The sequence below is a fragment of the Acipenser ruthenus genome, chromosome 12, assembly GCF_902713425.1.
Source record: "Acipenser ruthenus chromosome 12, fAciRut3.2 maternal haplotype, whole genome shotgun sequence".
Lineage (NCBI taxonomy): Eukaryota > Metazoa > Chordata > Actinopteri > Acipenseriformes > Acipenseridae > Acipenser > Acipenser ruthenus.
This window is the reverse complement of record NC_081200.1, coordinates 32,020,521-32,044,969: the sequence shown is the minus strand read 5'-3', so window position 1 is coordinate 32,044,969 and position 24,449 is coordinate 32,020,521. Positions and strand designations below refer to the sequence as shown.

At 37.6% G+C, this 24,449-nt stretch overlaps 2 protein-coding genes across 7 annotated transcripts in view; both read right to left on the bottom strand.

Annotated features, from left to right (window-relative positions):
- The window catches only part of LOC117417235 (retinal-specific phospholipid-transporting ATPase ABCA4), a 30,934-nt gene extending 24,068 nt beyond the window's left edge, over positions 1-6,866 (bottom strand). The window contains exons 1-6 of one of the 3 annotated variants that reach the window (XM_059034872.1): positions 6,570-6,866; positions 5,036-5,148; positions 4,044-4,137; positions 3,574-3,715; positions 2,933-3,072; positions 2,162-2,289 (exon numbers count right to left, since the gene is read on the bottom strand). In XM_059034872.1, coding sequence (XP_058890855.1) covers positions 2,162-2,289; positions 2,933-3,072; positions 3,574-3,715; positions 4,044-4,137; positions 5,036-5,101 — 570 coding nt within the window. In that variant the 5' untranslated portion in view covers positions 5,102-5,148; positions 6,570-6,866. The remainder of the gene's footprint in view (positions 1-2,161; positions 2,290-2,932; positions 3,073-3,573; positions 3,716-4,043; positions 4,138-5,035; positions 5,149-6,569) is intronic. The other 2 variants (XM_059034871.1, XM_059034870.1) reach the window with 2 other exon arrangements.
- A 1,578-nt stretch (positions 6,867-8,444) lies between these two features.
- The window catches only part of LOC117417083 (rho GTPase-activating protein 29-like), a 54,080-nt gene continuing 38,075 nt past the window's right edge, over positions 8,445-24,449 (bottom strand). For all 4 annotated transcript variants that reach the window (XM_034028818.3, XM_059034869.1, XM_034028817.3 and 1 more), the window contains 20 exons: positions 24,167-24,251; positions 22,702-22,774; positions 21,797-21,857; positions 21,070-21,207; positions 20,660-20,724; positions 19,918-20,028; positions 19,683-19,763; positions 17,450-17,638; positions 17,013-17,150; positions 16,474-16,664; positions 15,509-15,681; positions 14,055-14,183; positions 13,428-13,526; positions 13,053-13,216; positions 12,600-12,788; positions 12,269-12,406; positions 11,936-12,156; positions 11,287-11,605; positions 11,068-11,176; positions 8,445-10,399 (listed from right to left, as the gene is read on the bottom strand). In XM_034028818.3, the coding sequence (XP_033884709.1) occupies positions 9,534-10,399; positions 11,068-11,176; positions 11,287-11,605; positions 11,936-12,156; positions 12,269-12,406; positions 12,600-12,788; positions 13,053-13,216; positions 13,428-13,526; positions 14,055-14,183; positions 15,509-15,681; positions 16,474-16,664; positions 17,013-17,150; positions 17,450-17,638; positions 19,683-19,763; positions 19,918-20,028; positions 20,660-20,724; positions 21,070-21,207; positions 21,797-21,857; positions 22,702-22,774; positions 24,167-24,251 (3,539 nt within the window). In that variant the 3' untranslated portion in view covers positions 8,445-9,533. The remainder of the gene's footprint in view (positions 10,400-11,067; positions 11,177-11,286; positions 11,606-11,935; positions 12,157-12,268; positions 12,407-12,599; positions 12,789-13,052; positions 13,217-13,427; positions 13,527-14,054; positions 14,184-15,508; positions 15,682-16,473; positions 16,665-17,012; positions 17,151-17,449; positions 17,639-19,682; positions 19,764-19,917; positions 20,029-20,659; positions 20,725-21,069; positions 21,208-21,796; positions 21,858-22,701; positions 22,775-24,166; positions 24,252-24,449) is intronic.

The following is a 24,449-nucleotide window of genomic DNA, read 5'->3' as shown; positions in this document are numbered from 1 at the left end:
CTACTGTCATGCGTGTTTTCAACCCGAGGTGAACGTAACCCTGTTGCATTCACATTTAATTTTTCAATCCGAGGTGAGCTCTTCGTCCTGGGTTGAAAATTCTCAACCCTACTTTCTGTCAGGGGTGAGTTCACCCCGGTAAAACAGTTTCATCCTGGGTCGAAATGGCTAGTGTGAAAAGCCACTAGCTGTTCTATAACACTTATGGAGAGAATTCTACAAGTCAACAGGATGGGATTGTTTTGTGCCAATCACCATCATTCTCATGCTTACTCACTTCCTGTATGAGGAGAATAGAATGTATGGTATAATATTCTGGTATCATAGGGATGCAGCATTTCCTTTATCTACACTACGCGAGTAGCTGTAGCAGTCGGGTGCATGTAGCTGAGTTATCTTTAAATATATAATGTAACCCTTTCTGTAGAATGAACATGTACAAGGTTAACTCACTGCTTTTAACCTCACACAGAGTTCTCAGTATAAAAACAAATTGAATTGTTACTTCCACAAGTATCACAAATAATCTGCAATATACTTATAGCTCTGGATTTTTACAGAATGTAGTGACTGCCTCCTGTAATTTATTTTTTCAGTACTTTACAGAAAGATTGAAAGAGTCTTTTTTTGTTGTTGTTTTTAAACAATAAAAGCAGCTTTTACAATTGTGGCTGGATAAAGTATTTCCAAATTCCTAACCTCCTCCCTCTAGAATGGTTATGAATACAGGAAAAACAAACTGGTTGAGAGTGATTCAGTCTAAAACCTGGCACCATTCCACACCACAACAAACATGTTTAAAAATAGAACGGGAAATGGGGTTACGAGGCCTGTTGCTCCATGGCTGTGCTGAAACCACACACATTCCAGCAATCACACCCAATGTGAGCAGCATACTATCTATAATAGCACAGCACAGCACATCTTAAAATCATGCTGAACACGCTTCTTAGTATTGAAGGCTTATTACTAAACCGTCTTTTAACTGTCTACCTTTAAAGAGCTGGTGAGCTCTTAGCAATGTGTCATCATTACCACCAAGAAAGCAAGGTGTACCAATAGCTGTGAATCACTGTGTGGCGGAGTGTACCAGCCCCTATATACATAATATAATTAGCTGACATTCACGCATCCGTAGTAAACCTGTGCAGAATGTGACCGAGAGGTTAACAAGATAATTAACAGCTAGTTAACCCTTTGGTCACCACAATAAAAACCTGCAGCTTTGGCTGCAACGGGTTGAGAGTGTTCAGAGAGTGGTGAACTGGAGTAGAGAGAGGAGGTAACCTGAATCATAAAACAATTGCTAAAGTGTGCTGGGTCTACACCAGCACGATTCTTTTTTTTTTATGGCCAACGTGCCCTTTTCTTTTGTGTAGCTGTGTTTTGTTTAAATCTTTTAATTGTTTATTGTTTAATAAAACGCTGAGCGCCGTAGCATCACAGTTTGCCCTGCCATTTCCATGTTGTGGTTTTGTGTTTCTGGTCTGACTGGGTCACAAACTGCCAGAAGCCTCTGATTAGTTTCAAAGGATTTATCAAGATAGCATATATCTTCCAAAGGCATTTTAATGTAACAATTAAGTCTAAGAAAGGCCAAATCAGTGAAAGGTTTGCACCCTTTTTAATCAATTTACATATGAAAACATGTTGATCAACCATTCACAAACTGATGTAATCTCATGACTTTTTCTGGAGACAGCCTGAATGCCTTTACTTCCCACACAAGCAGTCTCACACACTGGTGAAACACACACTTTTAGATCAAGGAAACCACAACATCTGATTCAGAAGCTTCTTTGAATTTGCTGTCCAGGTTACTGTCCTGAATGAACAAGTCTCAGCGCTGAAATTACTACTAAAATAATAATATAGCCAGGAGTGTTTCCTGTTAGCATTGCCGCAATTCAGATCAAACAAGATATATAAATCACGAATGGTCTGATAGAGACAGATAGGTCCAAGATTGAAAAACATGGTCTTGTACTTCGCTGTCGTTTTTGGAAAGGAGGATATGAACAGTGGGGTACATTGATCAAATCAACTCTTAAGTCAAGTAGACAATCATGTCCAGCATATATTGAAATGCTTCATGTAATACACCCATGAACTTCACTGAAATGACAAAATGAGCAACGAAAAAGTATACAGTAGCACCCACCTGTTCCATGCGCACTTGGGCCTTCATCAGCTGAGTAACAACAGAGTCAGAGAATCTACAGTCCCTTAACAAAAACCCAGTGAGAGTTTCATCGTCCTTCAGAATGTCTTCAATTTTGACCCCTCGACCTGGGCATGTAAAAAGAGAATGAGATTTTTACATCTGGATTTGGAATTTGCCTTTAGAAACATGTCTTTTGATAACTCCAGTGTACAGTGTTCCCCTAGGAATGATCTGTTTCTGATATTACACAGTTGCCTTTAAAGCTACTGTAATTAATGCATATTGTCACATATTTGTACACAACTTGGTAGTAAGATACTATAGGCTTTACAACATGATTATACTGTATGTGTGTTGCGTAGTTCTGGACATATATCTGCTGTATGTAGGACTGTTCTCCAACTCTTTAACAGCCCTTCAGTTAGTAGGGTACTCTGCTGTTCCAGGCTTCACTAATGATATCTGGTCCCAGTGGGCTGAAGAGTAGGTCACTGACCTTTGCAATTAAAACTTTATTTACCCAAGAAGATGACGTGACCTTTAAACCCAGACCTTGTCATAAGGTCCGATGTGTAACTGATTGCATTGTCTTTGTTGCCCATTTATAATCTAGCAATATAACTCAAAACAACACTATAATATTCTTAGAAATGGTCAAAGTATCAGAATTTCAAGTTTAACCTAAAAAAGAGAACTCGAGGTGTTGCTCCCTGTCAGTGAGGTGGTAAACAAACATTAATTGTATGCTTGTTAGATTTTAAATCTTACCTGAAATTCTAGCAGGGTTAGTTCTGATTGTGTCCATGAAATCAGACATGACACGCAGTTCTTCCCAGACCCTTTCTAGCTGTTGGAATTCTGGCTTTGAGAACAGCAGTTCTTGTGAATCGGCATAGAACCTGGCCAAACTGAAAAAGAACAGTAGACATACCTATTAGAACACAGGTCCACCTAACTTGACAGGGATGTAAAATGTATTGGATTTGAATTTAAGCAGGATCATATAGCATAAGATATGCAGATGTCCTTAAGGTCACACAGAACCCAGAGAGAGGGCAGTTTGTGGAGGCTGATTACTGTAGGGATGGTGCCGGTATCACACTGGGATCCAAACATTGCTAAACAACTACCAGGAAATACACTGGGGTTTACTGACAAAAGATCAAAAATGGGCAATGTGCACGTCTGTAGAAAACCAGCTGCAGAGCAAGCATGGAAAAAGGTTGACTGCTGGTAGAACTTGGATATTGCAGCCATCTCCACTACATTGTTAGCTTTACAGATCACAACTATGTGCTGCAATGTCTTCAGTACTACACAAAGGAAATTGAATAAAGTTTTTATTCATGTCTTCACTTAAACCTTAGTGGTCTCTCTCTCTCTTAAAGACACTGGAACAATGTCCTCACATGGAGTTGTTGTAGTTCGAGACTACACCAGCGGATTCTCCACGCGTTGTGTGTTGGAAGCAGGGGTTGTTGGCATTGCAGAACATTCCCTGTAACCAGGGCAAGGTTCCTGCAGATGGCATGGCCTTGTTGGGAAAATGACCTATAAGATAAATGGAGGGAAAGAAATAACAAAACACAGAGTTTCGGTAAACTAATAACATGCATATTATAATGAACGATTTATGCTTTTTATACTTGTAGGGAACTCACTTTCAAAGTGGAACTTAAAATAACCTGTTCCAACTGAACTAGACTATGCATCAGCAATGGAACCCCTGTAAGTTATATTATTGACACATGTACATAGTACATATTTAGTTGCATGCCATTACACATTTTGGGAAGAGGTGCAGATACAAAAAAAAAACTAGTAATAAATCCCATTTAAGTGTTAAAAACCTTTTCTTTTCCAATATGATCATACTTACATTCATGTTGCTGATATAGCGGGTTTGCCTTTCTCAGCCAAACCAAGACAATAAACAGGGCCAGTGGCCATAAAAGCTCTACAATAAACCGAAGCTGCCAAGAAAAGAAATATTATTGAGAGAAAAGCAACACAGGATATTAAGACCAATGTGCTGTTTGTTTATGTGATCAGATACAATCTTTAAATTGCACACCGTGGAATGCTCAACACACAGTTATTTTTATCAGTTTTCTGTGAAGTATATGGGAAAACTACAAAGCAGTATGTATTAAATATGTTAACGTAACATTCTTTAGCATTATTTTACTTCGACTTTATGAAGCAAAATTTGTTAAATTTTATAGAGTGATGCAAAACTTTTCATTGTAGCTGTAGGTGGAATAATATATATATATATATATATATATATATATATATATATATATATATATATATATATATATATATATATATATATATTAAATGTGTGTGTGTGTGTGTATGTGTGTTTTTTGAACACCAATTTTTGAATTCCTGCCACTTAATGTAAGTTTTAACTGTTACTTAATATACGGTCCTGTATTTTTGGTGGATGGATTGGGCTGTAGCCACCAATTGGACTACAATTGTAATTGATTATCTGACTTTAACCAGCACTAAAGTTCATAGGGAACCTCCTGTAATGCTCCCTAGACCTAAAACTGGATGGGTGGCTGAACTTTAACAATGGGGTGAATTGTAGGGCCACAGCACTTAGCCTGTTCCAGTCTAAACTCATTTGGATCCACGAGTGAGAAGCACTCTGTATAATCAGTTTATAGGGTTTAAACATGTCCACCACTGTGTGTGCTGTCAAAAAGTGTGTTGATCCTTAAGCGTGTCGACCTTCTGTTTTCTAGTTCTGGAATAGAATGTTTTTAGAACCCTGCCAGGTGTGCAATGGATAATCGGAAACCTCTACTCCTGTGTGAAATGTGACAAACTCTATGTTGTTTTACATTAGTTACATACCTTTTGTCTTTTTCGCAGGGTCCAGTTTTTCCACAGCAGCAGACAGATCTGACTGCCAGTCCCCATGTCTCCTCCTCTCTCCCCCAAATTAGGGTAACAAGCAGGTCAGAAACCTGAAAACAGAACAAAACAGGTGACATTAATAACCTGTTCACTTTACAGTGGACCAACATTTTTTTTTTTACAAAAAACTAAAATCGGTAGGGTTCACCATCCAGGATTCATGTTTGTGCACACAGCTAAAACGGGTATCATCAATGAAAAGGACTCCAGAAGCAACTCTTTGGCAGCTACACACGAGGCATGTGTTAATTTGGACAAGCGATAGCAGTTTAACATGAATCTTTATAACTGGATTATCTGTCTTACACGTATGAGGCAGAGCCCTTCTCTGCTTAATCATGTCTGTAGAAGAGTTACCGGGTTCTATTTTAAATATATAGAATGTTTTCCTGTAGCATATATATATCCGCCTGTGCTGTGTACTCTTTGAAGCAGTGCTTAGTCCTTTGTATACTACAGCATACAGTTTTATTAAGAATAAACCATGTGGTTGGTTCTGCTCAGCAGTCAAACTCCAAAATAAGAAAGTTTATTTCATGCAGACAACCTGTATAAGAAACTAGGTTACCAGTCAACCATTTATTCTGTATAGTCTGATTCCATAGCCAGAAGTAAGACTGAGCATGGATTGGGTGTGTTTACTGTTTATACTGTCTCCATAAAAGAATGTTGTAAAGCCCTTTAAGTATGTCTTTAAGTGCTGTATGAGCACAAATAAAAACGACACCTTATACCAGAACACACATATACTGTATATTATATATATATATATATATATATATATTATATATATATATATATACAAACAAACACACTATCAGAAGACAATAGTATAGTAAATATACTTAATTTGTTTAAAAAATGTCTTAAGAGTTAGTGGATTTAATATACTGTTATATACTGACAGAATGTTATTAATGTGTTTCACAATATAAAATACATGACACAGCAATATACTTCAAATATCTAAAATATCTAGATCCTTATAGTTCATTGAAAGTTTTTCCGAATTAGCAACAGTTATATATATATATATAGTTTACATCCTGGGAAGAGTTTTGTCTTGTGGAAGAGTGTAGAATTATCCATAAACCGGGAAGCTGAACCATTACCGACATAAGATTTGTTATATACAGAGACCTAAAGTCATGATAGAATGACGTACACTTGCCCGTGTATATTTGACATTTTCCTAACAGTATGTATGTACAACATACACACACCTCTACATGAGGATACAAATAATGATTATTCTCCTGCATCATATAAAAGCACAACATTTTAGCAGTACATTATGTAGTGTACTAACAGTAGAGAGTTTTGGTGGTTTCTCTAGCAAATTAGTTCCAGAAAGAGAAATCCAAGAAGAGTCAAGATGGGACTACAAACCTAATACAGTCTAAACTTCGAATCAGCATCTCCTGCGTAAAAGAAAAAATGATAATAAATGCAATAGAAAAAACAAACTTACCTCAGAATGGAACTGTCAAAGTTGAACAACATTTAGGATAAGATAGTTTAGCCTGAGATTTGAGACAGTCGTCCAAGGGCTGCATATCAGTGCCACAGCTGCCTGCCCCAACCACACCGGCTAAAACTTGTAATCAGCTTGCTTTAATCCCTTTCAACAACATGAACGACCTCTTTCAAACAACAACACATTCATCCATCTTCTTTTAGAAACCCTTGACATGATAAAATGGTAAACGTGGCCATGTTTGTTATTTAAAACAAAAACAAAAATCTATATTGCTAGATTTTCCTTTCCTTAAATCAGATCTCGAGAAGTGTATCCTTACATAATGCATGTAATGTGTAAAGCTGTCAAAATTAATTAAGGTTGGAAGCTGTGAAGGCTTTGCCTCTGCAGATTCGTAATCACTTCACAAATCTGATATGTTTAGAAATAATAGTGTCAATGTAAATGAACTGGACATAGTATGTGTTCAGAAAGTAAGGCAAAATGTACCTGCACTGAAATTCACACTGTGTTTGAAAATCAAAAATGATAAATTAGCCCATTCTGGACCCTCCCTATGTCTATTAGTTGTACAGTATTTTAGCGGCCTCATATCTTTGAGAATATGAAAATATGTCTTCTATTACTATAAAGGAATGTTAAAAGTTGCCAGAAATAGCTATAATAGATAAAACACAGAAATAACAAACTCATGTAACAGAAAATAAAAATAAAATTGGCCATGAAAGTGATGGCTTTGAGCATAAACAAAAAAGCATTTATTTTTTATTTTTTTTAGCATAAAACATAAATAAAACAAATCCACAGATTCAGGTCTTGGTCTGCAGTTTGTGAATGCACTGCATTTTACATCTGGTGTGCATCTTGATCAATGAATGCATCAGCTAGTCTGAATCTGAATAGTCATAACCTAATATGTGACTCAGCGTATATTAACCAATGCTATGAGCTTTAAAATACAATTATTACAAAAAAACATTATCTAATATCTCTCTATTTTATAATTATGATCATGCATTAATACCAGTGGTTTTCTATGAACAATACCTGGCACTGATGATGGGGAAAGGGAGTGCTACAGTACTTTTAATGTACAGTACTTTTCTCTTATACCTTTTTTTGATGCACTACCAAGGACACAGATCCTTCCATTCTGGTTAATAATGCAGTCTCAGATCTGCCAGAGACTCTTTTTTTTCTTTATTTGTTTTTTTCATTTTTCCATGTGATCACCGTCACATACTGTACTGTAATAAGTTACTGGAGTAATGGCCATGTAAACCCTGCCCCTTGAATTCTTCCTAAGATAACATAGGAAACCGCTTTCCACTATAACATGCAATAATACTGAACTTTTTAATGTTTTTGAACTGGCATCTATACTAAAGCTACAAAAGAAGTGAAACTTTCTCAAGAATGGTTTGAAATAAGCAGAAAAGTTAATATATTTAATTCAGCAACATGAACTCGTTTAGGTATTATGAATAAAACCTTAATTTAATACATGAAGAGTTTACATAAACTGTGTGATGCACTTACTAAAGCTTAGTTAAAATAATATATACTGTATATATAAATATATAGTTATGCTTATGGCAACTAAGAAGTAAACAATTATATTAAAAAGCCCCATTTCTTTTACATTAAAAGCAGAGTATCCATCGGAGTAGTCTGAATTTTATATTGATCAACATTATAATAAACATTATTGCTACACTTTCTTAAACCCATTGAACATGGCAGTTATGAAAATGAATTGCGTATGTAATATGGGTGTCTTAATGTGTAACTTATGACTAGACTAAAACTGAAGACTAGACTAAAGGCCCCTACCCACCAGACACAATGTGACAAGCGAAAATGTAAAAGTATTTTCACACGACAGGTGACGTGGGGACAACATGAAATAAATAGGATTGAACCCTATTTTTTGCAATTTCTTCTCACAACTACTAGGTAATTAAGCAGTCAGAGAACAGCTGCATGCACGTGGTCCAGCAGGGTGAAGCAGTATCCAAAATGATGCCTGGTTTGTATGATTTATTGCCATACATACTGAAATACTGTCAGAAAAGACACTGATGTTGATGAATATGTACCAGTCTTGATCATATAGATTTGTCAATAGCAATTTTTTATAGTTTTATAGATCTGGCAGTTTTTCAATCTGTGGCATCACGTCTCTATTGCTTCGGGTGTGTATGGTCATGTTGCTGCAAATTTTCTTGTCGTCCAATGAAAAATCACGTTGTGTCTGGTGTGTAGAGACCTTAAGGCTGCTTATTATGCATTGGGCCCTGCAAGTGCATCATGTTAGTTACGAAGATAAAGTGACAATACATACACAGTAATAACAAATTTAACAAACATTTGGCATGAAAACGTACAAAAACATTTATACAACAATTCTGTTCTGGTGGAGTTTTGTCCAGTATTATCTTTAATGTATTAAAGTAAAAAATCATTTGCACAGCTTTAAAATAAAGAAGCTCAAAAGCTCAACTTGCCAAGCTTGCTAAAAGCATTTTAAAAAACGGTTATAAAACTTTACAAAATTAAATGTGTCCTTTACAATGTTCTTTTATAATGTACAATTTACAGTTTTCAATGAAAAAGAAGAAAATAGTTATGAAATTACGTAACAACTTGACAGTTTTACATTTTTTCAGGTAACAAAAAAAAACAAAAAAAAACAGCTAGGTGTTAAATAACTAATAAATATACAATTTTCTAAACTAAGTGCGCCCTGCTTTAAATCAGGAGCTGCTATTGCTCCAAACAGCACCAACTGCTGTATCACAATAGAACTTAAACCATATCAAGGAATATATTATAGATTTAACACTTTCCACTGCTAAATTTAAGCAGTTTTTTGCAAACTTTCTCCAAGGGACAATAAAAGTAGTCCATTTCATATACAATATGGCACAAAACTGCATTCATATAAAAATGTATTTAGACAAAATGTGCTTCCCTATTTTCTAACTCTTGCAGGCGCCTGGGCCGCAGCCTTTGATAAACTGGCCTGACATCGCTTTGGCTCAGATCTTCAGGGCTGGAGTTGGGAGAGGGCAGCTGGGCAGATGAAACACTGGATGTGGCGTCACAGTCGCTTGGGTTTTTCACAGTATCACCCTGCCCAGTCTCAGAGTTACTTGTGGCTGCAGCATATGTTTTTGGCACTAAATCTGCAGCTTGTTTTTCTTGGTTAATAGAAGGAGGTTTGTAGAAAGTCCCTGGAGGAGGCTGCAAGGTTCTCGGTGCTCTGAAGCCAGAGGAAGCAGGATAGCCATCAAAAGAACTAGCCTCTTTTTTTGCTGTCTGTACTTGCCTAACGGCTGCAGTGTGTGGCTTATTGGGGAGCACAGTATTCCCAGAAGTGCTCCCAAGATTGTAGCTTGCTGGTGAAGAGGCAGAGAGGGTGTCATTTTGCCGACTTTCCTGGGGTACGTTTGCCATAATCATAGCAGTCCTGGGTGTGATATTATAATGTTTGTACTGCTTGACCCATGTTCTCCTTAAGGACTGAGTGTCATAGTAAGAATTCCGGCAGCATGCAGAATATGTTTTTGTTCTGTCTAAAGTTTCCTCAATCGTGGGGCTCCTGTCTCGTTCTTTTACATTTCTGCAATTCTTCTCATTTAGCTGGGAAGGGTTTAATAGTCTTTCAGCTGGCATGCTAATGGGCCGAGAAGCTAGTCTGGATCGTGGAGGTCTCATTTGAACATTGGCTACATTGTGATTCGATTTGCTAAAAGCCGATTTCTGCCCCTCTTGAAGACTGGGCTCTGATGGGAATTTCTCAGAAATCTCAAACATAGCTGCAAGAAAAAAAAAAAAAAAAACAATGTTAGACAACTAAAACATTGCCTTAAAACACACACACACACTTCTAATTAAATGAGTTTGATCATTGAGCCAATTTGAACTTAGCACATGTTTCCTGTGTTATTTGAACAGTAAATGTGTGATTTAAATTTTGCTGCTTTCTCAAGATGTCATGTACTGCTAAAAATATGTATATGTTTCACCACATCAAGTAACCCATTTCCACTTGAGTTAGTGTTATGAAGATTTGTCTTTTGAGATGGAAGCTTTTTTTTTTTTTTTTGCTGAACTGTATAACTGAAAAACATCTGGATACAACCATCAAGAAAAAACAGGGTTCCCATACAGCATAATGTATGCTGGGGCACCATTTATAATGACAGCAGGAACTTGGCATCTTTATCAACTGGTTCGGAGGGCAAATATTAGTGAAGTGCCATTTGAATCACTGCCAGAAGCTTTGACGTAAAATGCTAGAGGAGGAAAGGTAAGGTGATGCACGAGGACAGTAAAATATCAAATATTTGCAATTTTATTGTAACTCCATGGATAAGTGGAGTCGAGAATTCACTTCTGATAATGAGGTTGTATTTAAAAATGACACAGTGTGGTGTGTGGATGCTGCTTTGCAATAACCTTACACAACAGTCACAATACTAACCAGCAGAAGAATCTCTTGCACCTGGTTTGTGTTTCACATCCTTTACTTCATCCATCAAAAGAGTAGATGGAATTATAGAAGAATGCCTTTTATATACTTTAGAGCTCTGCTGCAATAAAACAGGGAGAACAAAAAATGTAATTCTAATCTCCACTGATTTAAGAGAAAATCGAGTACTTCTAAATCACAGCAGTATACTGGAGCGGCACACACACTTACTTCTTTGATGTCCACTAATGATTTGGAGTGCCTCTTTAAATGTTGTTCTTTGTCCTCTGCTGAGAAGTTTGTGCCTTTCAGTTCAAATGGTGAGCTCTCTCCAGCCAGAGGCGAGGCTGACAAAGGGCTTAAAGAGAGATCGAAGATTTTTCCACTGTGCAAAATGAGCAGCTCCACAATCCGAGCCTGATAGGGGTAATCCACAAGGGACGAGAGAGAAACCTCAGCATCCGTCTGCCTTGGCTTGATTAACGTGGGCCCAAAAATGATTCCCAGATTGCTGGCTGTCATTTTGTTTTCTTCCTGTTTTTCTGCCACTCTGTAAAACACATACACACATTATCTATAGATATAAATTCATACATTGCAAAAAAAGAAGCACCTTCATTCCTAATGCAATCTTATTTAAATAACATGCATTAGGGGCCTCAATCCTTCTTATGGTATATACAGGACCCTCTAGTAAGATTTTCTCCATCCTACTGCAGATTTATAATTATATTAAGATACTTTGTGATGCATGTACTTCTTACATTTTTGGTGATTGGTAATTGGTCTCTTTTTGTTGTGTAAACACACACACACAGTACAGGGCAGTTTTAGCTGACGCATTAGAAAGACTAAGACCTGTGTGAATGGGATCTCTTACCTGCACAGGTGTCTTATGAGGAACTGCAGAGTGTTGTAGTGGGCCCGGGGCAGCTGCTTCAAGACGTCTCGAATTTTGAAGATAATTCGGTTCAACTCAATGCTCAGGTGAGGCTTCTCTGTGCCGGGGCCATCTACTTCCTCAGTGTTGACCTGCTGGCTCTCTTTGGCCAGGCCAATAAATTCATTATAATGACGAAACAAAATCAGTGGCTCTGGGAGCTGCAGGGGGGGGGAAAAAGTTCTTAACTTAGATACAAAGGCATTGCACTTGAAATTGAAGTCATCAAGTGTATCCAAAAATCTACATGGTGTAAAAAGTTCATGTACACACCTGTCGCAGGTAAAGTTTTAGCACGTTGCTGATGTCATGTGGATACAGATCAGAAAGCTCCACCAAGTCCTTCCCATTTTCAAATGCCTGGCAAAGCTTTTCAACCCTTGATTTAGCTCCGTTTACCCGATAAATACCCTGCGTAGAAATAATAAAATAAATCAGGTTATAGGCATTCAAACACATTCTTGACCACCACCAACACAAACAGCATAAAACAGTACTGCAAGTTCATCCAACCAAACTGCTTTGTTTTACTAAATTTAAAGGAATATTAAGTTGTAAGGTCAGAATTGAGGAGGTCGGTTTAATCTGATTAAAATTAGCTTACCTTTATGTTGAGAGCCCTGTTTTCGATTTCAGAGGTGCACTTTTTGATTATAAAAGGTATTCCATCTGGGTTATTTTTGGTAGCAAGAGCAAAATCAACCCCAAACAGATGGAGACGACCATGCAGTTTCTTGTGGCCACACTGAATAGCTAGGGTCTCCAAGCATTTCTTGTGACAAGCAAGTGAACACTGTAACAAAGAACAGGAACAATGATGTTTTAAATGCACTGCTACAACCACAGTTTCATTCTCCTACCTCTTATTGGATTTAAAAATAGTTTGTACTAATACTCTAGTGTCTAGAGTCTTTAAAATGTTTTGGATGGCTTTAAAAAGTCTCTGTAACTAAGTAACTTAGTTCACATGTGGCACATCTGAATGGTTTTATAAGCACAGAGAAACATCACATAGAAAACGGCTTCATTTTAAATATGCTTGACAAAAATATCTTACCTCCTCACACTCTGCCCCCTGAAACACCACCAGGCTGTCACACTCCCTGCATTTTGAAGGAGCTCTCAGTTTTCTGAGCTTGTGGGTTTGTGCGGCCTTGGACAGGAGCGCATTCCTGAAGGGTCCTGGGGAGCTTGCCATTTCAGAAGTCATTTCATTTATACCTAAAGCAATACAATAAAGTAAATACAGTGCAACAGCATTGCTAATGTTGGAAGCCCAATAGAAAACTGATAAATGCACAATTCACAGCGTTTGCCAGCAGCTTGTTTGCCTTGGAAGTCTAGAGATCAATAAACCCAAGAGGGCAATGCAAACCTCAAAACATTTTTGCACCTAAACTATGTAAAAAAAAAAAAAAGCAAAACATCTCACCATTGTCTGAAGGAGAAGGTGGCTCTCTCTCATCAAGGTCATCTGCTGAGGACATGGTGCCTGTGGATGGGGTTCTTGGCAGCCTTCTTTTAAAATCTCCTGTAGATTAAATGAAGTTTATTTAAAATCAAATAAACGGCACTTAGCTAAGAGATAGAGTTAACTGTAAACTGGTCTTCAACAAAATGAACAGGATAGCTTGAGAGGGGTCCATTTTATACCAGCCCCTAAATGGGTGTTGACCGGTTGACATGTTCACCTCATGATCACAGGTGATTCACACCTCGAATAGACACTCCTTTCTTTCTTATTTTTAGTGATGAATGTAATCCTTACTATTAAAACTCAGAGAACTAAGTAAAAAACCTAAAAACACAGAATTTAAATATCAATATAAAAACACATTTCAGATAAGTCAGTTATTCAGAGTAAACCATTTATTACAAACACCTTAAAGGTCTGTAGAAATTGTCTTTATATTCTGGTTTTAAATTTTTTTAAATGTGAATTAATTGCTGTGGTCACTATAATACAAAGTGTTCTTTCACACAGGCCTAACTGCAGACTGCAATTCCTCTACAGCTGGTGTTGATCATAAACACTCTAATCCCCAGTTAGATTGTGTACCTGGGCTGGCGGTAGGGGAGTCCATGGATCTGGACTCACTGCTCCCACCTGCACTTTCTGAGTCACTGCACATCCCTCCTCCCTGACTGCCAGTCGGCCAGGCGCGGAAAGGCCCTTGCCCCCGTAGTGCTGTCAAAGGGGGAGAAGAACATCATTCATTAGTATTAGTGAAAGCCAACAAAATATATCCAAGTAAAACACCATTTTAAACATATTCTTCATTCAGTTTTATTAACAAACAATACACATGTTTAATAAACCTAGATAGTACAAGGTATACATAACATTTTCATTATACAATATCAATCATTACACAAATGGCGGAAGAAAACAAACTAATTGTATAAATTTAGCTTGAATGAGCAATAGGATTATGTACTTAATGGAATTAAACAATCTTGGGAAAGAGATATCCAAATTCAATCCGATACAGAAGATTTTTTTATTTTAAAGGAAAACACATACTGTACAGATTTAAAAAGCGTGGACCCAACATTTAAAATAAAAAGGTTTGTGTTTTAAAAAATGCAGTGTTTTTAGTCAGGATTGCAATCCACAAATTGTTACGTTTTAGGCCCAAATCTAATAAACAGTGTCCTTGGTAATTACCTAATTAGAAACATCAAAGGACAGGATTGCTTTTCAAGTGAGAGGCTATAAAATAACCAAGCGCGTTAACTATTTAATTCCTGAAGGACTTGGCGGTCCCAATACACATGTGAGAGTACTGGAGGGCTTGACACAAAATCACAATCACAAAAGACCCTAATTAAATCCATTTTGGATACTGAAGACAGCATCAACAGTCATAGTTTAATGTGCTGATGGGACTGTTACTACTGTCTGTGCTTTTTACAATGAGATCTACTTTTATTTGCTTTGTGTAAGCAATGATGAGCAATAGAAAACTCAATAGCCCCAGTGTTAAAGTGTTAACAAAAGCAAGTTAAATGTCAACAAATACCAACACTTTAAAAGCCATTCGTCAAGAACAGAGTAATTCCATCAATTAAAAAATTAGATAAGCATTAAAAGAACTCAACTAAACGTAACTGGGATAATGTATCTAGGAAGAAATACTTAACATTTATCTAGGAGTTCTTATATGAACATACCATGTGTATACCTTTTTTTTTTTTTTTTTATAAAATGGTGTTTCATTTTCACCAGAATCAAATGTCTTGTTATTGTAGTCTGAGCCAGTGTTTTTATCCATAAAGCTTTCGGTTTCACCTGTGGCTAAACTATTCGAAGTCCACCCTCCAGTCAATTAAGCTGTAAATGTGTTTGTTTTGTATAATTCAAGGAGGTCTAAAGCAGCCAGACATGACACTGTCCACCTTGGCTTTTGTGTACTGAAGTCATATAAAACAAGCATTAAGTACTTATCACAGTGCAGCCAATAAGCGTTCACGGCTGGGAAGTTGTGTTAGTCAGTTCTGTGGTGCCTCTACCTTGGATGTCAGTGCTGCTGTTGGATCTCATTTCTCCCATCTTCCCTGTGCGCATGTGGACTGGACTATCAACATCATCGACAGACTGAAAATCTCCAGAGGTGACCGACATCTGCGACAGGTTTCCATGTGAGGAATGTGCACTGTTCATTGTTCTTTTACCAAACTGCAGCCTGTAGAAAGTGTTCAGAAATCAAAATATATTATTAAAACATGTCCTTTTAAAAATACAGACCCAAAGGTACGTGAAGGTGGTTTAAGGAAAGAACACACACTTTAAACAAGCGCTAAAAAAAAACAAAATGTCAGCACAGACAGCAACTAGCAAAAACAAAACCTCACACCACAGATATTTCCTGAGGAAGGCCTGTTGGCTCACGCATGACTTATTACTTTTTCTTTCAGCAATGTTGGTGCTTGGCAACATGTGCAAGATAAGCTACTAACACGGCTTTGTGGTTTCAACACTGCCTGTCCTTGACTCCTCTCTGCTAGTTTATCTAACTGTTATTTTTACCTTTTATCGGAACAGGACCCCTGCCCAACAAAACACGCATCTTCTATTTCAAATCAAAAGTGATCTGAAGTGATTCTGAGCGCCCAAATATTTTCCCCCCAATGTTCTCCCCAATTTAGAATGTTCTGTCACCGCAGCAATTCCTCACAGCTCAGGAGAACTGAAGGTTCAGTGGGCGTCCTCCTATTCTTCAACCAAGCCAATGACCTCTCTTACAAGCAGGACTTCGAGAGCCAGCGAGTTACCGGCCTCTGGATGACAAAGACCAGCCCTGGTCACAACAGAGCCAATGCAACACTCCCTCCAGAATCCCCAGGAAAGAGTGTTGCGTTCACACAGCTAGGACGCAAACCTGCACGCCACACTGTATAACTCACCCTGCACAACACACAGCCGTGCTTTTACCAGGTAATGGCTGTTTTTTTTTTACCCCAGCAGCCATTCTTACCCTTCAGTCTGGGACATCTGTGTCTCAAAAGTAAAGGACTCCAACAGGCTTTCATCCTTTGGCAGGCTCTTGACAAACTCAGAGTAGCGCTGCCCAGGTTCATACAGCTTGGCACTTTCACACAGCGACTGGTAGTTTACTGGAAGAGAAACCACCTGCCCCTGCTGCATCTGGAACAAATTGACAGTCACCTGTGAAAGAAAGTAATTCATTACACCAAGTACAAATATTTGAAGTGTATGTAGTGTAAGACAGGATGAAGGCACAAGCCAGTTATGGATCACCATCAGCAATATGCAGACTAAGTTAAAAATGTAAAAACTGTTTAAATAAATACATACATGAAAGAATGAATGAATATTTTTAATGTGGCCTCTATGCAATAATGCATTTTTTTTCAAATACTGTTTTTTTAATATTTACTTGTCTGGATTTGGTTGTCATTTACTTGATTGCAATGGATGTTGTGTCTGAAATTGTTAGAATTTCACCAGAATTTCACGAATCCCGATTACTGCAATTGGAATGTAAACTCTTACCGCTTTCAAAGTAAGATCACACTGGAAGACCAGTTCCCGGAGTTGTGTCAAGATTTCACTTTTCACATTTTCCAGATTGATTCTCTTCTCAATGGAATCTGCTTTGCAGTTTTTATGTTGCTCACTGGCTTCATCAGCCTTAAAATCAGAAAAAAAAATACACAAGCATGTTACTTCCATACATAACCCACCACAGCTCTAAACACAAGAGACCTACATCCACCTAAAATGAATGTGACAATCTAAATATCTCAAAGGTATTTTGTAACAGTATTACTAGGTGTTTGTAATTGGACACTTCTAATAAAAACGTAACTGCAATCTATGCTCAGTGCAGTTCACAGGGAATGTGGTAGTGCCAACCAGCATCTCTGTAAACCCCTACAAACATCCCCCTGATCAGTACTGTACAAGCAGACACTGCTGGACCATCTTACTTTCTGAAGAGCCTCTTCCTCCAAGCGCCGCCTCTTCTCCAGCACTTTGCTGCCATCTTTAGTAAGGCCTCCACTCAATCCCAGCTGCTCCTCCTCTGCCCGAATTGTCGCGGATTTGGCCTTTTCGTATTCTTCGTGACGCTGGTCGTTCAAAAGCTTGGCCTTTCTCAAAGCTGAATCTGCTTCTTGCTGTGAAATAGGATATTTTGTTAAAGAAGCTAGAAGTGATACATTTTCCACAATCACAGCTCCTACTTACTGACAGAATAGATTGTTGCAAGAGATGCAGAAGAGGTGTATCGATTCTGAAATGAACTGAATTAGCCCTACAGCTGAAACATTTTTAGCCGGTAGACATTTTGCATTTATGTGTGTATAATGCATTCGTTTCCAGCACTGTGTTTGATACCTGTATTTTCAGCAGCAGCCTCTTTATTACCTGCTACAGTACAGTGCTGAATAAATATAGGCCAACAACGTACAGCTCCTGTTGACTTGTAGAGTTGCAGGGGAGGTTGGATAGGTATAGCAAAGGTGTATCACTCCTAAAATGGTTGATTTAGCTCTACAGATCTCTCTTTTTTTTTTTTTTAGCCACGTGGTATTATTATTATTATTATTATTTATTTCTTAGCAGACGCCCTTATCCAGGGCGACTTACAATCGTAAGCAAAAACATTTCAAGCGTTACAATACAAGTAATACAATAAGAGCAAGAAATACAATAAAACAAGTAAAGTACAAGTTTGACAAACCACAATTCAATAATACAGCAGGTAATAGTGATAGTTACATCAGGATATGATTAAATAGTGATAGTTACATCAGGATGTGATTAAATACAAAGTACTACAGGTTAAAAACTTGGCAGATTACAGTATTCTGAAGTACAGGATTAAATGCAGTAAAATAGGGGCTGATAAGAGCAAAATAAAGCACATTTACATGAAGGGTGATAGTGTCCCAGGATACAAACAGAGGAGTTCTACAGGTGCTCTTTGAAGAGGTGAGTCTTAAGGAGGCGTCGGAATGTGGTCAGGGACTGGGCAGTCCTGACATCTGTAGGAAGGTCATTCCACCACTGCGGAGCAAGGGTGGAGAAGGAGCGGGCTTTGGAGGCAGGGGAGCGTAGCGGTGGTAGAGCTAGTCTTCTAGTGCAGGCGGAGCGGAGAGGTCGAGTGGGGGTGTAGGGAGAGATGAGGGTCTGGAGGTAGCTGGGTGCAGACTGGTCAAGGCATCTGTAGGCTAGTACAAGAGTCTTGAACTGGATGCGAGCGGTGATCGGGAGCCAGTGGAGCGAGCGGAGTAGTGGAGTAGCGTGGGCGAAGCGAGGCAGAGAGAACACTAGGCGGGCAGCAGAGTTCTGGATGAGCTGGAGCGGACGGGTGGCGGACGCAGGGAGGCCAGCCAGGAGGGAGTTGCAGTAGTCTAGGCGGGAGAGTACCAGGGCCTGGACCAGGAGCTGGGTAGCATAGTTGGTGAGGAAGGGTCGGATTCTTCGGATGTTGCTCGTGTGTAATACATGAGTTTCGTGTGTGTGTGTAATACATGAGTTTCCAGCACTGTATTTAATAACTGCATTCTTTACAGTACTCTGCATATTACCTCCTACAGTACATTATTAAAAAAAAGAAAATATTTGATTCCGTATTTCATATACTCTAGGCTTCCACTAGTCAGTCCCTGTTGACTTGCAGAAATGATGCCTGGGAGAGAACACAGGCAATTCAGAGTAAATGTGCCCCCCATCTACAGGACTTTGGAATTGAAACCATTGGTATATGTCACATAGTATGTTTATCTAATAATCTGTGATTGAGGTTTTTTGAAGTTATCGATGAGGACTAGTTTACTAACAAACGCGTCTTATTGTTTGTTAATGGTCGCGTGCAGACAAAACCACCAAGACCCTACGCACACACACACACACAATTGAATTAATTATTCTCATATCACTGATCATATCAGTTAAATGGGTTTGATTGAAGACATCATAAAGACAACAGTAGTTTAAAAAAATATACATTAACTTACCATTAACAAACAACAAAAAACACCAGCTAACATGTTTCTAAGCCAGTTGCTTAAGTATACTTAACTGTTAATAATCTAAAAAAAAGAAAAAAATTCAAAAATAAAAGGAGTAGTACTGTAAACCAATGAACAATAATAATAATAATAATAATAATAATAATAATAATAATAATAATAATAATAAAAGGGCAAAACCAACCATTTTCTTTTGTTCCCTCTGCCATTGTTCTTTGATTTCTTTGCGTAGTTTATCTAGTTCATTCCTTCTGGCCAAAAGAGGCTGAAATAGTAAATGAAGGTGGTTTAGTTTTTATGTTCTTACAAAAAAAAAAAAAAGAAAAAAGAAAAAAGAAACCAAAGGCTTTCTCTGTGATATCAGTAAAGGACAGAGACAAGCGCAACTGAAGAGTAACCCATTAACTTGGCATTCTTACCTGAATGAATTTGTTTGTTTGGAGAGCAGTGGCTGTTTGCAGTAAGAGCTGGCTGTATTCAATGTCGTTTTGAAAGGCAGAGGTGTAAATTTCACGGAATGGCATGTGTTCCTATTGTTTATATATATTTAAAAAAAAAAAACCAATTATTAATTTCCTGTTGCAAAAACTGATTTAATTTACGTAGTGATGGGATTTTCCAAAACGTTTCATATAGCCTAAAATGAAAATGTATAGTAAACTTGCTTAGAATATTAAAAAAATGCAGTATTGTTCTAAACACCTCAATGTGTCCGTTCAGTTTGTGGCAATTCATTAATTAGCCAATTATACAGGACGTCACCACCAAAATTGTGTAGTTATACAGAAGTATAACCCCTCAAAGACCATTAAGAAGCAAACTTGCCAAGTATTAATGTTTTTTAAATGCATCTAATAGGCCATTGAACATTTGCATAAATATTAGACAACTGGCTAGTCCAAGACTTTGGTAATCAAATTTCTGTGTACTATGACAGATCCATCAGCCCTAAAATCTAGGGCTTGCCTTTAGTCTGATATCATTGACTTATTAGTATAACAAAAGTACCTTTTTCATAAGGACTGCATACATTTCAAAATAATTCAAGTCAATATTAACCAGATGCGATGCAAAGTTAAAACATATTGTTAAAAGTGTACAGGGATTGTATACACATTGCTTAATTTGATTGATTCAGAACTGAAAGTGCAAAAAGATTACCTGCTGACCCACAAGGGCTTTTGCAGATTCAGCCATTTTTACAAAGTTCTTTGCACACTCCATATCTGTAAACACAAAGTTTGTCGTAAGCAAATACATTGGTGACAGGTTAACAAAACACTAAGCACTCAGTGTGTCGCAGCACAAACAGAAATGCAATGTCTGGTTACATCCAGAGAATATTATCAACAGCTCAGCAGACTGGCAACACAGCCAAAACATACAAAAAAACAAACAAACAAACAAAAAAAGAAAAAAAAGGGGGACTATATCGACAACTGTGTTAATTGGCACTACATCACAATTACCAGTTTAAAAAGTGCATTGTCGATGGCCTATGCAGCAGAAGCCCAGCAACAACTTAAAATCCTTCATGACAAATTGGATCAGACAGCAAAACAATCACTCACCCAAGCTGAGCCGCTTCTCCACCCATGACAGAACATCTTTGGTATACTTGGACCAGGCCTTGGCGTACAGCAGGGCCGACTCGATCCCACTGTCATTTTTCAGCAGCACGTTGTCAACTTCCTCTGCACGAAGATGACCTGAAAAGAATTTGAGAAAGGTAAAGAAATGGCCTTTAGACATTCTGGCGACCTGAATGACGTGCGCAGATCAGCCTAGCTCCTGCAAAGAAAAGCTCTTCTGACCTTGTGGTATATCTTAATGCCAGCTGATGCTAAGTAAAAGTGATGGGGCCTTAAATAAACAAACAGCAGGCAATACAAGCGTAAGTTGTTACAGCAGGACAACTACCAGGAGTTTTAGTTTTGATAATTAAATTAGCTACTTCTTCATTCCTCTGCAGTTTTAAATTTAGCAATTGTATAAAATATTGTATTAGCGATTTGACTAAAATATACATGACACAACAGGCATTTCTACATAAAATAGGTTAAATGTTTACTAAATTTATTTAGCTTTTATTGTAATTGTAAAACTTAAAGAACATATAAAAGAAAACTACTAAAAATGCTAAAAAAAAAAAAAAAAAAAAAGTGAAATAGAACACTAATATTTTAAAGATCTAATTTTTTTAAAACGAAAGCATCTTAAAAAGCACTTTTGAAAACAAAAATGACACGCAATGCCTTACAATTTCATAAATGTATGTTTTTCACTTGAAACACTTACCCTGAAGATCATCCTTCTCAGCAAGTAATCCTCCCGACTCCACCGAGAGGTTCTCAAAAGACTTGCACACCAACAAAAAAAAAAAATACAGTATACATACATACATATATATATATATATATATATATATATATATATAGACACACACACACACACACACACACACACACACACAATACAACTTAAAACATACTTTTCAATGAAGTTTTTCAGAAACAATATTTTTTTTCTTGGACAGAAGCCGAAGATTACAACAATCTTGCGTGTATATATATAAACAGATAAGGCTAGGCAAAGGACACCATGTAAACAGGTTTAGAAGGCAATGTGATCACAATGTGTTACTGTAACTGTCTGGCACCGTTACAGCATATCAAAGCCCATATTTCTGAATTAATCTTTCTTCAAAGGGTTCAGCATTCTGGCAATAGCAATTAGCATCATTAAAACAAATGCAAAGTAATAATTAGTTCATCTGAAATTCAGAGACAGGCTTAGTGAAAGCATAACACAACAGAACTGTTATCTACTGATGGTAATCCTACCTCTATAGGAATTTATCATAACATCATTAATAATTAAAAAAGTATATAATCACTATACACAATAAACACACACGTAGATTAGATACCTTTCTGTGACTATGGACCCATGTAACAGACAATAAAGGCAATAAATCATGTACAGTAATAGCACAATAAAACCACACTTCGATTAGATACAGTTCTGTGAATATGGATCCATGTAACTTAGAAATGCAATACATCACGTACAGTACATCATCATTTTAAGGTGTGCTTTATGGCAGTAAAAAGGTGACATATCATTATCTGTGCAGAAGCCTGAAAACCCCTTATTAAAAAGCATCAAACCAACATTAAAAATAATTGAAAATAAAAAGTTACCCGACTTCTCCGAGTCTGGGGAAGCCCCAATGCCGAACCGCTGTCTACATCGCCCATAAGGAAATCAGACACTCTGAAAGGCACAATACAAGAGGCATGATATTACTGCAGAGGCTAGACTGCCTGTGTGAACACTGACATTACTGCACAGGCTAGACTGCCTGTGTGAACACTGACATTACTGCAGAGGCTAGACTGCCTGTGTGAACACTGACATTACTGCACAGGCTAGACTGCCTGTGTGAACACTGACATTACTGCACAGGCTAGACTGCCTGTGTGAACACTGACATTACTGCAGAGGCTAGACTGCCTGTGTGAACACTGACATTACTGCAGAGGCTAGACTGCCTGTGTGAACATTGACATTACTGCAGAGGCTAGACTGCCTGTGTGAACACTGACATTACTGCACAGGCTAGACTGCCTGTGTGAACACTGACATTACTGCACAGGCTAGACTGCCTGTGTGAACACTGACATTACTGCAGAGGCTAGACTGCCTGTGTGAACATTGACATTACTGCAGAGGCTAGACTGCCTGTGTGAACACTGACATTACTGCACAGGCTAGACTGCCTGTGTGAACATTGACATTACTGCACAGGCTAGACTGCCTGTGTGAACATCAGCAGAGATGATGTAATTATGATGAATGTTAAAGCACACCCTCATTTTCCCCATTCTCAAAACATACAGTTGCAGCATGGATCACTCCACTGGATCTACTGTTCTGGATTCCCCACAAAGACCATAAAAGAGTCTTGGTTATACTTGTTCTGGTTCATATCGAAGGCATGTTTCCATTGACTCATTGACAGGGGTGGGATCTGGTACAATGCAGGGCACTACACATTTAAAAAGGTTTAGACTATCTATTCCTTTAAACATGCAGAGAAACTTTTCTGCCAAAGCTTATAAATAGTGTTTAAAAAGTTATGATTACCGTTATACAGATTTACCTGAAATGTAAACTATTATTCGTTTTTTTTTGTTTGTTTTGTTTTTGTTTTAACAATTCAGAAAAAAATACTTTCATGCAGTTTTCACTTTATAATACTGTACAATGTTATTGCACCACCTTTGTAATAGGATTTCACAGCTACAGTATGAATATTGACTGATGTGTACTTAGAATGCTGCAGTATACAGAAACTCTATGAAACTATATGAAGATTCAGGTAGAGCATGAATGTCAAGGTTATTGAAGTTCATTTCAGGAGGATATTTTGCTTGCTTATTTGCTTTGTATTGTATCTTAAGAAAACAATAGCATTTCTCATTGATTAAAAGCAGTATTCTAGTTTTAACTGTTATACTGTACTGATGTTTTAAAACGATGGAGTTCACACATCCAGTGCCCTATACAGTAGTAGTAGTATTCAGAGTTGTACAAACAGAGAATGACAGAGAAATGTATTAAAAATAAATGGAAGTAACCTCCAATATTTAAAGCTGTACTTACACATTGCCAAAGGTAAAAGCCAATGTGTCAATGGATGAAAATATTTCTCGTTTGTTGTCTTCATTCACTTCCTTGAAATTAACACCTGTAACAGAGAGATAAATCACATGAGACTGAGAGAACCAACACAGTTTTACTTTCAAACAAAATAACACACTCATAGCCACATCACTTTGGGTTGTAAAAATTCTTATAAACAAAACCAGCTAACGTGACACAAAAACATCACCAGCATATACTGAATACAGTTCGATTGAATACCAGTCAAGAGGTGTAATCATGT